General features: G+C 39.5%; 1 protein-coding gene across 1 annotated transcript in view; it reads left to right on the top strand.

Annotated features, from left to right (window-relative positions):
• Positions 1 to 13872, top strand: part of usp43a (ubiquitin specific peptidase 43a) — a 426449-nt gene extending 412577 nt beyond the window's left edge. Inside the window, exons 14-16 of the mRNA XM_043714590.1 lie at positions 8197 to 8355; positions 9473 to 9631; positions 12080 to 13872. Coding sequence (XP_043570525.1) covers positions 8197 to 8355; positions 9473 to 9631; positions 12080 to 13332 — 1571 coding nt within the window. The 3' untranslated portion in view covers positions 13333 to 13872. The remainder of the gene's footprint in view (positions 1 to 8196; positions 8356 to 9472; positions 9632 to 12079) is intronic.
• Positions 13873 to 14829: the final 957 nt, after the last annotated feature.

The following is a 14829-nucleotide window of genomic DNA, read 5'->3' as shown; positions in this document are numbered from 1 at the left end:
GTGAGTTGATAAAGTAATTAATAATTAATTAAGTAACTGTACTGCATCAATTCACTATTTGATAGTAAATGCATTTTCAATCCATGGACTATAGTTTCTGCAGAATAGCCAGCAATTAATTATACGCTGTCAACTCTCCGAATAATATTGCTCATGATTTCTCAGAAATTTTGTGAGAAAGCAGCATTAGGCTGAGAAGGATTAACCGAAGCACTGGTTAATCTGTATTTGAAGCAGTCCTCGAACTGTAGGACACTGCAGAAAGAGTCTGGGATCTACCAGTAAATGGAATGGGTTCACATAATCCAGTAGGAAGGCCATGATTCTCAAGTTCCCACCACACTGGAGGGAGATACAAGGAGCACTGGGGTTGATTCACAGATGGATCTAGGGATTGCAGATATTCGAAAGAGTAGCTTCAGCGTCACTAGGATAACTCTGGAATTGGAGAGTACTGGCTCTCAGTGGAAGGGGATTGTGAGCAGTGTGGGGAACCCATCTGGGAATGATATTAAAATTTCTGGGCAGTAACCCAGAAATCCATTAGGATTGAGAAAGGGGTTTGTGACCAGTGCGGTGTTCTTTTTTTTTAAGAGGGTGCATTCTGCAACTTGATATTATTGACAGAACAGTGTCGAGCTGTCTTATGAAATGGAACCAATGAGAAGGGACCTAAATTTTATTGGATTTTTCAAGGTCTAACCCAGTTCTTTTCCCTCATTTTTTTATTATTGCCAAACTGTGTACAAAAAAGTAACTAATTAATTAGTTCAAGTTTCAAAGTTTTATTTACATTCTCTGGTCCTCTGATTAAAATATGTTTACACTGTGAAGAACTTTGAACAAGCAATTTATTTAATATTGTGTGAATGTACTGTTTACAATTTCTATTACTTTTCCACAATACATTGTACTCTAAACACAAATGAAATGTTCGGTAAAATATTTTTATGAGTGTAACTAATACAGTAAAATGCAACATGGTTTTTGTCTTTTAGCTGATGGAATACAGGCCATGTTAATACAAAATAATATTTTTGGACGTTTTGTTGGTTTGAAATTGATAAAGAACAAAGAAAATTTACAACCCAGGAACAGACCCTTCGGCCCTCCAAGCCTGAGCCGATCCAAATCTACTGTCTAAACCTGTCGCCCAATTCCTAAGCATCTGTATCCCTCTGCTCCCCACCTACTCATGCATCTGTCCAGATGCATCTTAAATGAATCTACCGTGCCTACCTCTACTACCTCTGCTGGCAACGCGTTCCAGGCACCTACCACCCTCTGTGTAAAGTACTTGCATCATCTATCCCCCTTAAATTTTTCACCTCTAACCTTGAACGCATGACCTCTTGTTATTGAATCCCTCACACTGGGAAAAAGCTTATCTCAAACTACCCTGTCTATACCCTTCATGATTTTGTAGACCTCAATCAGGTCCCCCCTCAATCTCCTTTTTTCTAATGAAAGCAATCCTAACCTACTCAACCTCTGTTCATAGCTAGCACCTTCCATACCAGGCAACATCCTCATAAACCTTCTCTGCACCCTCTCCAAAGCGTCCACATCCTTTTGGTAATGTGGCAACCAGAACTGTACACGGTATTCTAAATGCAGCCGAACCAATGTCTTGTACAATTTTAACATGACCTGCCAGCTCTAATACTCAATACCCCGTCCAATGAAGGCAAGCAAACCATATGCCTTCTTGACCACTCTATCCACCTGTGCTGCCACCTTCAGGGTACAATGGACCTGAACTCCCAGATCTCTCTGCTCATCCACTTTTCCCAAGGCTCTTCTGTTTACAGTATATTGTAGCTGATACTGTTGGGCTGATCACAACGAAAAGATCCCAAGTCTGTAAAAAGGTCTCCTGTGGTGTAGTGGTAGCATCCATGCCCCTAGACCATGAGGCTGGGTTCAAGACCCACCTGCAGCATGATTTGTATTAACATCTCTGAACGGTTGATTAGAAAAATAGGTTATAGGAAATTTTAATGGGAATTGCTGACTAAATTGTAAGGAAAGCAAAGTGGCAAGATGAGCTTGCAACAATGTAATTTATCAGCATACACATGAAACATACCTTTACTTATCATTCCATTCATCCATTAAAAATAGTGCCTTAAATACGGAAGGAGGTATAATATTTCAGCTAAAGGCTACCCCTTTACAAGATAAATCTTTACAAGATGTTTTTAATATCTGCCCCATTACAGATCAAATTTCGTCATTGATGGTTTCCAACTGATCATTTTATGTTAAGGCCTCTTTCTTTTGAATGGAGTGATCAATAAATTGACCTGTTGTTTCACAAAATTTGACAGAGTTACCCCCTCCTTATAAGAAAATGCTTTTTTGTTTTCAGATTATTTAGAATTATTATCTGTTAAAATGTCCTCAATTGATACAAAATGTTGCACATATTACTTATTGAATTTTGCATTTCTGGTTCTATAATCTGTTTGTCCTCCCCCATTTTAACTTTGCTTGGTGGCATAGTGGCTCAGTGGTTAGCACTGCTGCCTTACTGCATCAGAGGTTTGGGTTTGATTCCACTCTTGAACAACTGTCTGTGTGGGGTTTACACGTTCTCCCTGTGCCTGCATGGGTTTCCTCTGTGTACTCCAATTTCCCCCCACAGTCCAAAGATGCACAAGTTAGGTCCATAGTATCCAGGGATGTGTAGGCAAGTTGGATTAGCCATTGGAAATACAGGTTTGTAGGCGGGTATTTCCAGGTGCGATGTTCTTCAGAGGGAACATTGTGAACCTTGATGGGCCGAATGGTCTGCTTCCACACTATAGGGATTCTATGATTCATGTGAAGTCATTAAAATAAACTTTTGTCCTATTTTGCTTTCCATGTAAAGTAGATTTTTTTTTCAAAGTGGTTGTTTGATTTCTCTGATTTATTTAGCTCAAAACAGTGAAGCGACAGGCAGTTTCAATTAGTTCCGCTCCTTTTTCTTTTACCAGTTGTTCACAGGAGAATGAGAACAGTTGTGATTGTACATTAATAACATTGTAGAAATGTCACTGGACGTGAATTAGGGAGTTAGTCTGTACAGTGATGTGTGATGGGCACTGACCTTGTATCTCTGGACTCTGAACTAGCATCAGTGTCAGGTAATAGTGCTTGCCCCCTCTTGCACCTGGAGAATCCCATTTAAGGTGGTATGCGATAGGTGGATCAGAAATCCAGTTACTGATGTGTTGTGTACATCAAGTCACAGCACAGAACCATTTTGTCCAAAATATGATAAATATAGAGAAAATTGAACATGAGGAATTCACAATATACATACAAGGCTGAAAAGCAGCATTGTTATGTATCCGATCTTCCATTTAAGTATGGGGTTTTTTACAAGATGATGTCTGGATCCCTTTTTACTTCAGCTAAGTCAGATGATTTGAGTGTATAGTATATGGTAGCACAATCTGTTGCTTAAGCACTTAAGCATCCTAAACGTGATCACAACCAAATTGAAATATTAAATGAAAACCAATCAAAGCACAAAATTGAAGGTGCTTGAACTTTTCGTAAAATATTAAAACTTCGCAAAATCATGTTGAACTATTGTTAGGGTTATAATAGAAACAGGAAATTACCAGATCGCTTGTAGAGGAAACAGTTGTTTACTTGTTGCCCTACTCAACCTTCACCCCAATGAACCACACCTCTTCATAAATGTTTTTTTTAATCTGCATAACACATTGCGGCATTGTATTTGCTTGTTTTTCATTAGCTCTCAACTGGATTGTTTTAACTGCATTTAGTATCAGTTAACAATCAGGGAACAATCATTAATTGGGTACAGTGGTGATGTGATTTTTGACTTATACACAGGAGAAACAAATAACAAAATTAATAATAACTTCTTTACCTTGCGGGTTCAATTAGTTGGATGGGTTGTTTATAATGCAGAGCAATGCATGGGTTCAATTCCCGCACTGACTGAGTTTACCAATATGAGAATCTTCACATTTTGGATATGAAACCATACCTGCACTTTTGCTATACCTGGATTCAATGTCCTCAGCAGAAAGAGAATGTACAACCAATCTGTATTTCCAGGGCCATTTTGGCAGAATGTGGGTATTGCTGGCAGTACCAACATTTATTGACCATTACTACTTGCCCTTGAGAAGGTGGTGATGAACTGCCTCCTTGAACTGCTGCAGTAGGTACATCTCGACTGCTGTTAGGGATGTACCTCCATGTTTAGATGTCCAAACCACTTCTGTCAACTACTTAGAGAAGGTTAGTGTCTAAATGGATATGGAGTAGATGGGTGATGGAATAGGTTTGCATATGGCTGACCAGGTAGGATGTCAGGCAAGTGGTTAGGATGGGGACAAGTAAGTGAATGAGGTGGTAGAGTGCCAATCAGGGGAGACGAGGCCTAGCAGTATTATCACTGGACTGTTAATCCAGAGACCCAGGCAATGTTCTGGGGACCTGGCTTCAAAACCCACCATGGCAGATGGTGGAATTTGAATTCAATAAATATCTGGAATTAAGAATCTAATGACTAATGTAAATCCATTGTCAATTGTTGTAAAAATCCAACTGGTTCACTAGCATCCTTTAAGGAAGGAAGTCTGCCATCCTTACCTGGTCTGGCCTACATGTGACTCCAGACCCACAACAATGTGGTTGACTCTCAACTGCCCTCTGGGCAATTAGGGATGGGCAATAAATGCTGCCGAGCCAGCGACGTCCTCATCCTGTTACAGAATAAAGTAAAAAAAAAGGTGAGCAGTACATCCCAGAAATAATTGTAAATCAAGAGGTGAAAGGAAGGGAGGAACTTACAAAATTACAATCATCAGAGAATAGGCACTGATAAAATTATTAGAAATAAAGGCTGACAAGTTCCCAAGTAAGATGAACTCCATCCTCAGATCTTAAAGGAAATGGCTGCTGAGATAGATAAAGGGTTGGTTGCAAATTTCTAAAATTACTGAGATTAGATTCTGGAATGGTCCTATCAGCTTGGAATGGTCCTATCAGCCAAAGTAAATTGTGTATTTTAGAAAGGAGACGGACAAAAAGCAGGAAATTACAGACAGTTCAGCTGTCATAAGTAAGATGCTGGAATCTATTATTAGGGAGGCCTTAGTAGGATAGATTGATTATCTAACAGAATAAGCATAAATGGTTCGTTTTGAATTGGCAACCAAAATTGGTGGTTCAGTGGACAGTGAAGAAAGTCATCTAAGATTACAAAGGGATCTTGATCAATTGGGCCAATGAGCTAATGAGTGGCAGAGTTTTATTTAGAACGTATTATATTTTAGTAAAACGAACAAGGGCAGGACTTATACAGTTAATAGTGAGAACCTGAGTAATGTAGTCGAGAGATTGAGAAGTTTAGGTGCATGGTTCGTTGAAAGTTGCATCACAGGTAGACAAGGTGGTGAAGACAGCATTTAACACGCTTGCCTTCATTGCTCAGACATTTGAGTAAAGGAGTTGGGACATATGTTGGGGTTGTACAGAATGTTAATGATACTACATTTAGGGTATGGTGTACAATTCTGGTTGCCCTGCTATAGGAAGGATATTATTAAATTGGAAAGACTTCAGAAAAGATTTATAAGGAAGTTGCCAGGACAGGCGGGTTTGAGCTTTCAGGAGAGGCTGAATAGGCTGGGACTTTTTTCATTGAATGTAGAAGGTTGAAGAGTGACCTTTATAGATGTTTATAAAATCATGAGGGCGTAGATAAGAAGAGTAGCAAAGGTCTTTTCCCTCGAGTAGGGGAGTTCAAAATTAGAGGGTGTATTTTTAAGGTGAGAGGAGAAAGATTTAAAGAGACTGGGGGGCACCTTTTCTCACACAGAGGGTGGTTCGAATGTGGAATGAACTGCCAGAGGAAGCGGAAGTTGCAGCTATAATTACAACATTTAAAAGATATTTGGACAGGTACATGAACAGGAAAGGTTTAGATGGATATGGGCCAAACACAGGCAGTTGGGACTAGTTTAGTCTGGGAAACGTGGTTGGTGTGGACGAGTTGGATGGAAGGCTCTGTATTTGTGCTGGATGATTCCACGACTCTAAGATATAACCAGTGGGGTGAAACAAAAATCAGTTAATTATAATCTAGATTAATGACTGGATGAAGGCATGGCTGTTCAGTTTGTAAATTTGCTATTGACACAAGAGAGATAGGAGAGTACTTTGTGAAGGGGACATAAGGAGATGCAAAGAGATATAAATAGATCAAGTGAGTGCGCCAGAAGAGGCAGATGGAGTAAAATGTAACTAAATATAAACTTGCCCGCTTTGACAGAAGAACAGGAAAGCAGTGTTTTGTCTAAATGGAGACAAAATACTGAACTCTGTGGTCCAGAGCAGGATAGTTCTAGATGCTCTGGTACTGAAGCACAAGAAATTAGTTTGCAGCTGCAGCATATGATTAGAAAAGCAAATGGAATTTTATTATTTGCAAGGGAAATACAGTAAAAAAAAAGTTGAAACAGTTGGACAGGATATTGGTGAAAATAGAATAAGGAGCAGGTCACTTGGCCTTTCGAGACTGTTCCACTGTTCAGTAAAATATCGGCTGATCAGGGTGTGGTTTCAGCTCCACTTTCCACTTCTGTCTGCACCGTGTCATCCTTGCCTCCCTGTCTATCAAAAATCTACCTAATTCAACCTTGAATAAATTCAACACCCATCTTTCATGCTCTTCAAGAAAAGAGAATTTCATGGAGTGACAATATGCTGAAAGAAGAAAAATTCTCCTCCTCTCTCGAAAAAAGGAGGCCTCTTCTTGAACTGTGTCCTGTAATTTTAGTTTTTCCCACAAGAGAAACAGTCCTTCTGATATCTGCCCTATCCAGTCTCTTCAGGATCTTGTATATTTCAATAAGATAAAATCTCATCCTTGTAATTTCCAATGGATTAAGGCCACTCATATTCACCCTTTCTTAAGAAAAGCCTTTCAGCTCAGGAACAAGTCATGATGTGACCACATCTGTGTACATTTTTGGTCTCCTTATTCAAGAAAGAGTATAATTGCATTAGAATCAGTTCAGAGAAATTTCACTCAACCAGTTCCTGGAATGAAGGGCAGACTCACAAATAGCAAGCAGACAGAATAAATCTTTACCCTTTGCACATTACGAAGATTGAGAGTTGATCTTATTAAAACATATTGATGGGCCATAACAGAGAGATTGCTGACAGGACATTACCCCTTGGTGAAAGAGACTAGAAGCAGGATACACAGTTTAAAAATAAGGGTCTTCCATCCATTACAATGGAGGTGACAAGAATGCTTTTCTCTCATAAAATGTTTAATCTGTGGAATTCTATTCTCTAGAGAATGGTGGAGGCAGGACCAATGAATAGGTTTAAGGCTGAGTACTGTGCCTAGGGTAAAGATTCATTCTGTCTGCTTAAATTCTTGACTATCAAGGAAGTGAAAGAGTATAGTGAGTAGACAGGATAGTTGAGGCCACCATTAGACCTGCCATGATTTTTAAAAATGACAGAGCTGGTTTTACTGTATTGTTATAAAAGTTCAAATGATTCACTAATGTCCATGAAGTACTATATTTTCTTCCTTAGCTGGATTGGACTTTGAAACTACATCAATGGGCTTGACTCTCAACTGAGCTCTGAAATAGCCTAGTCAGTCACTTACTGGTGGCTTTCCACCTCCTTCCAGAGGGCAAATATGGATAGGTTGTGACACCTACGTCCCATGACTGTAGTGTTAAAACAAAAGGTCCAAGCTGGAATCAATCCCACAAGTTTGGAATTGACTCAGAAAACAGGATGGGTTCAGGTGACCTTAAGAGTGATACCCCTCCTCCCAAGAGGACATTATTTTGTTTAATACATTTGAATATAGCAAGCACTCCAAACGCATTCTAAAAGATATATTTGCATAGCTGCTACAAAAGATTTAAAGTTATTTTATGAAATATGCAAAATATTTATGTCCACTAACATTTAAGCCCAACCTGTGTCATTCTTCTATCAACGTAACAGGGCCTCAGACATAAATGCCTTTACTTTCAAGATATATGGCTCATAGAATTCAACTAGTTTTGAATGAATGGGTTGTATCAATGAGTCTATAGTGTACTGGGATCTTGTGGAAATTAATGGAGAAGTGCTGAAAACTGCAGCTCTTTTATTCTGGTTGATTGATTTTACTTTTTGTTTTATCAGCATACTGCAGAAACTCTGTGGATGGGCAGTGGTATGATTATGATGACAGTAACGCAGAGCTGATTCCAGAAGAAGAGGTTTGTACTCGTGGCGCCTACATACTCTTTTACCAAAAAAGGAACACCATTCCCCCTTGGTCAGCCAACAGTTCCGTGGCAGGTATGTGGATCGTAGCAGCTGCAGTTCATTGCTATAATAGTGTGTGATTCACTTGTCAGCCTTATAGGTCCTACATATTTCAATAAGGTGACCGTACAAAGGTTGAGTAGACTTGACAGGTAGATGCTGATAGGATACTTTCTCTTAAAGCAGAATTGAAATCTAGGGGTGCGGTTTCAAAACAAGGGATGTCCAATATAAGACAGAATTGAGGAAGACGTTTTCTTCTCTGAGAGTCATTCAAAAAGCAATAGAGGTGAGGTCATTGAATATATTCAAAGCTAAGTTGAATTTTTAATCCACAGGTAGTCATGGATACCAGGAGGCAGGCAGGGAAGGACAGTTAAAGGCCCTGGCTCTGAAACCCCACTAAATGCCAGCAACAATCCCCACTAACTCCCCTGATGTGGCTTCCTGCCTCATGTTCCTGCTCCTGCCTGCTAGACATTGTGCCAATTTGGCCAGCTGTTGTGTGGAGACCTGCAACATTTTATTTAAACAGGCATCTGCTGTTAAGACCCTATGGATGTTTGGGCCTCTGATCTGGCTGAATCCTTTAACCTCTTGCCCACTTCTCCCTCCTCCCTGGGGCTGTAGAGTTTGTTGCAGCTTTCTGATGATGTGTTACCTGATGAGAATGGCTTGTTCAGTACACCTTTGAATGTAACATGAATAATATTCTGGTAGATTTAACATTTTTTTTTTAAAATCAGACATGCAAATAGAAACTGAATGGGACTTTGGCCTTGGCCTTTATCCAAGTTGGTACTGCTGGAACCGGGAGGTCATGTCAGAAAACCAAGTGAAAAGTTTGATGATACATATAAAAAGTTTAATTTCTCACAGCCGCAACAACTAATTTTTTAAAAAATAAACTTTGACAAAAGTGTCCCATGGAGTTTAAGGAAAGAAAACACTAACAAAAATGCACTTGGGACCTGATGATGGCCTGCAACTGAGTTAATTGTTCAGTTCAGACAACATGAGCGCTGGTTTTTGTGATCCCCTCAGTGGTCTTGTATGGCAGCAGATGTGAAATACTGTAAGACTGTAACAGTCGATTATAATCCAATAAAGTGTGGATTTTATGGGTTTCTTTGTTTTTTTGTTGTTGCAGGATCCACAAGCTCGTCTGTCTCTGATCATTGGCTTAACCGGCTCACCGGAGATAGTAAACGAGGGAGCTTGGTATCCCGTGCATCCACTAACTGTACATCCCTCCCTTCATCTCCTGACTCTCCCGTCTTCCCAGATAATCCAATAAAGGATAAAAATGGTACAGGTTATTTTAAAAAAAACTTTTGAGCGTAACCGGTTTCTTAAGAGTTCATGTATTTAGACCTGATTAACACCATGAGAAATAGGTTCTGGTTAATTTGAAATGATCTGAAAGCCACTGTGTACAGAGAGGAACACAGCTGCTGAATGTCTGGTTTCCACACCTGTTTATTTGCTGATCTGTTTTGTTTAGTTCCTAACAAAGCTTTACAATACTGCATTGTGTCTCGATGTTTTCTAATCAGCCTGTTAATACATACCTCCAGATCAAGTTAGACTTGAAACTAACCCTCCTGGTTCAGAGCTTGTACCACAAGAACCGTCATTGCATTGGGTCCGAATTATAACACACAGTGAATTTGAGCTATGAACATTTAAATCTGCTTTCGAGTGACACTTATTGCAACACAGCCTCTTTTCTATCACTGAGAACTTTTGATGCACTAAATCCAAAGCCATTAAACTGCAATTTTGACTCAAACTGTGTAAAGTGAGATTGTGCTTGTGGAATTTCTTCAAAGTTCTGATCACCTCAAAAGATGCAAATCCCAATACAGTTTTGACCAAACAAATTGAGCAAAAGTCCTATTGTTAGATTATTTCATCGTTTCATATAACAAGGGCACCAAGTTGCCATTGAAGTTTGATTATGGCCCAGTGGTTAGATTTTTCCCTCCCCCACTGGCCATTGTAAAGGTAGGGGGAGGGGGGCTTGTTTCATTCAACAGCAGCATACCCTGTGCTTACCTGCCTGTGCATGCCTCCATTGCAGTGATACCACAGGCAGGGGTATCTGGGTCAGTGGCTTGCCTGACATTGGGCCAGTTGAGACCCTTAAATGGGCAATTAGTTTTCATTTAAAGACCTCACTCCACTGCTGCCAAGCAGCAGGCTTGATCCAGTGACCCAGACAGCAGGTTTCACTGTGCAGGCCATTGTCCTACTGGCCCTTCTTTAACAGAGCTATTGATGGCTCCCCAAGGTTTTAATTCACCCAAAACGCCCCCTTCACATTATCCTTGCAAACCCCAGCCTCCGCCTTCTTCACTTGACACCCAGCAAGACCCCTAAACACAGGTCCATCAGGTACTGATCCAATGCCACACACCTTTATCCTGAAATGCTGGACAGCTGTTAACCTCTCTAGAGCTGGCAGACCTCTGAGGTGGGACTTCCTCGTCCTTGGAAGACAAATTATCTCCTTCAGCCTACTAATAAGGACAGCAGTACCTCCAACACCTGTTACCACCTCCAACAATCCTCCACCTCCTGTAACTCAGTGCATGGTGTACTTTTTAACCCTGTGGATATCTAAGTTGATGGGACCGCTCATTCTGTTTAAAGTACAAATGACTGAAGCATATAGTCAGAGGTTTGACAATAGCTATGTGAGATAAAAATGGGAAAAACACAAAAAAGAGGTGCAAACATTATGTGATCTAGGATAATACAAATAAGGTTTTCTGCATTTCCTTTCCCCTATATGTTAACAGAGTCTGGGGGAAGATTTGTCATTGCCACTTGCTGTAACTGAGTTAATAACTCAATAATATGGTGGTTTTAAAGACGTGAATTCCTGAACCAATGTTATTGGAGATCAGTGTCTCAGAGGTCAATGTTTCCCTCCTTGAGACTGTGATTTTCACTTAGCCATAGGAGGTGTGCTTGTTTTTTTTTTAATTCATTCACAGGATGTGAGTGTCACTGGCTAGGCCAGCATTTATTGCCCATCCCAGAGGTCAGTTAAGAGGCAACCACATTGCTGTGGGTCTGGAGATACACGTAGGCCAGATCAGATAAAGACAGCATATCCTTCCCTAAAGGATATTAGTGAACCAGATGGATTTTTCCAACACTTGACAAAGGATTCATGGTCATCATTAGACCTTTAATTCCAGATATTTTGAATTCAACATACACTATCTGAGTTGGTGGGATTCAAACCCAGAATTTAAGTTGGTTAGCTCAAATAGTTGGAAACATTTTTGATGTGCTAAATTTGAAACAGTTAAACTGCAATGTGTACTGAAACTAAGTGAGGTTGTGCCTATTAAATCTTTTCAAAGCTTTGTTTGCTTCAAAAATGCAAATCAAAAATTCAGTTTTGATCAAACATAACAATTCATTGACTAGATGATGTAGAACAAAGCCAACAGCATGGGTTTGATCTCTATATCAGAAGTGCTTGTTCATGGAGTTCTGCATTCTCACCTTACCCCATACTTGCAGAGCTGCTTTTCATGAGCTGTGCACAACCAATTTTCTCCCAGTCTCGAATGAAGAGAGATGCCTATAGACCTTTGTGGACCATGGCTCCATATCATTTTGTATTTGTAGATAAATAGTAGATTAACCTATTAGATTTTAATGGCACTCAATGGGAGAAAGAATGTTATTAAAAATGCTGCATAATGTTCTGTAACTGAATTTCTGTTCATTTTCCTAGGTGGCTTTGAAATACGACCATTTGTGCGTGGTATTCAAGGACGAAGTATTAGTATGAAAGGGTCATCTGCTTCATCTGTACCTAAAGAGACAGCTGGAAAAAATGCAGCATTACGTTGGTCGCTGGGTGCTAAAGACAGACCACAATCAATCCCTGGTGCGCTGGTTGAATATTTGGAGTCTGGTCGTAGACCCAAGTGCACAAAGGAGTCCATTGTACCAATAATGACAGGCAGCACAGACCCTGACTCTCTGCCACCAACAGATAAATCAAAGCAGTCAAATTCAGATTGCCATGCTGACTGCAAAAAACAGACAGGCAAAGGTTCAACTGTAAACCAAAGCATGGCTTTTGCGGGAAACAGGATTGGGGATGCAAGTGTTGAGAGAATGTATGATTCTTTAAAAAGCCTCCGTACTACCCATCATAAAGAGAATTCTGTAGACGAAAAGTCAAATACATTGAAGAGAAATGGAAAGCAAAGAGGAAGCGGAGGTACTTTTCAGAGAAAATCATCTAAAACAGCAACGGACAAATCAGAAGTTGTACTTATAAAAGCAGAAGAACCCATACATCAAAGAGATGACAGAACATGTACTAATACTGGTGGACTGAGTATTGGCTCAATGAGCAGCTTGGCTCTAAGTGACACTTTGAAGAGAAAGAAAGGACACCATGGTAGCAAGAAGCTTGAAAAGTCACTCTCCTTGAGGAGCAGTGATCTTGAACCAATGTCATCACCAAATCTTCGAGAAACAGATAAAGGTAGCAAAGCAGAAGAAACAAAAGTCAATGAAAGAAAGTTTGCATTTCTGAGGACAAACTTTTTGAAGAAGGACTCTAAAAGGCAAAGTGAATTGGAGAAATCTTGGTCTGCCAAAAATGTCAATATGCCGTCAAGTATATCTCTCTCCAATGGGGCTTTGAATGGTAAGCACAAAGAGGAGTCTCCAAGCGAGAGCAGGGAACAACTTGGAGTGAATAGAACCAAAAGCTGTGCTAAAAACAGGCAGGAATTAAATAATGGCAGGATTAATATATCAGGGGAAGAGATTAGACGATCACAGAGTTCATCCAACATAATGATCAAGGAGGAGTTGACTTTGAAGAGGTCAAGTTCACTTCAGAAGACTGGACCAAACTCTCAACAGGCTCGAAGCATAAATGTAGAAAAATATGGTACATTGCAGAGGATGAAATACAGCACTTCCTCTCTTGGAAGGAAAAAACCTGTGCCTGAATCAAGTTTTTAAAGGTATTACAACTGTGGATGGATTGGACACAATGAAGTAATTGTAGTTTTATAATTAGGTGCACTATTTTTTCTGTTAACTGTTTTGCATTCTTCAATGAATAGCCAATATTTGTAAATAATGTTTGAAATTTTACAGATATCTAAGGACAAACATCAGATATATAGATTTGCTATCTTTGTGAGCTCATAATTTTCCTTTTAAAAATAATTGGCTCATTTTAATTGGTATGCAATAAGATTTTAAAGTGAGTGAACTCCTAAAATATTAAAAAATCTATATCCATCTCATATTACTGAATTTTAATCACTGCTTTGTTATAAAGGATACTTTTGTAAAACAAAAATTTGAATTTGTAATGTCTTCATGTTTTAATGGTGTAACCAAAAATGTTCATAGTTACAGGAGACATTGTACAGTTTTATGGCTGCTTAAAATCAAATGTCAGCTGTTAACATTTGTTCTGTACTGAATGATCATTTATGTAAGGAAACATGGCACAAACTTTCATAATGATTAAAAACACTTTTGGACACATTCCATACCAGAATGCATTTTTGTTCAGAAATTGAAGCCAACCAGCTTATGTGCTCAGGACAACTTTTTTTTGTTCTCTCCAGTTTAGCGTTTTTTTTTCTGAAGCTCATGGCTAATTAAAAGAGCAACAGTTCCATGAAGCTAGACAAATTGAAGCCAACCAGCTTACGTGCTCAGGACAACTTTTTTTTGTTCTCTCCAGTTTAGCGTTTTTTTTTTTCTGAAGCTCATGGCTAATTAAAAGAGCAACAGTTCCATGAAGCTAGACTATCTTCTGATATCTTTTTCCAGTTTAAGTTTGGGCCACATAATTCATAACCTGCCATCATGACGTGATTTTTGCAACTTAAGAAGGACAGATTCTCTAATCTTTAATAAAGTGATTACATGGTAATTCAGTAGCTGGTGATTCAGTCTGCTGCCTCCTTGGTTCCATATGGGATATTTGAATCATCAGGGATTACAGAGTTCCCAATGTTAACTCGAAAGGGATGTAAATGCTGCTTAGATTTTGCTCAAGATTAGAGTAGTGCTGGAATGCACAGCAGGTCAGGCAGCATCCGAGGAGCAGGAAAAATCAACGTTTCAGCCAAAAGCCCTTCATCAGGAATCCTGCTCCTTGGATGCTGCCTAATGTGCTGTGTTTTTCCAGCACCATTCTAATCTTGACTCTAATCTCCAGCATTAGCAGTACCCACTTCTGCCCCATTTCGATTTTGCTGCTGAACCCAGTCATCAATGGTAGGAGAAACTCTTTGGCTTTGAAAATTATATTATGTTTTGTCATTTAAGAGTGCCAGTGACATGAATAGCAACAATGCATCCTTCAGCATCCCTTTGTGATTTGACATGTAAAAGCATGATCAATGTTGAACGGTTCAAGTCCATGATACAGCCATGTTAATCTTAACAAACCTGGAATAACGAGCAAGAAAATGCATTTGAAACCAATGTATCCAG

The sequence above is a fragment of the Chiloscyllium plagiosum genome, chromosome 24 (assembly GCF_004010195.1).
Source record: "Chiloscyllium plagiosum isolate BGI_BamShark_2017 chromosome 24, ASM401019v2, whole genome shotgun sequence".
Taxonomy (NCBI): domain Eukaryota; kingdom Metazoa; phylum Chordata; class Chondrichthyes; order Orectolobiformes; family Hemiscylliidae; genus Chiloscyllium; species Chiloscyllium plagiosum.
Note: the sequence above shows the minus strand (reverse complement) of the source record. Positions and strands in the feature narration are given on the sequence as shown.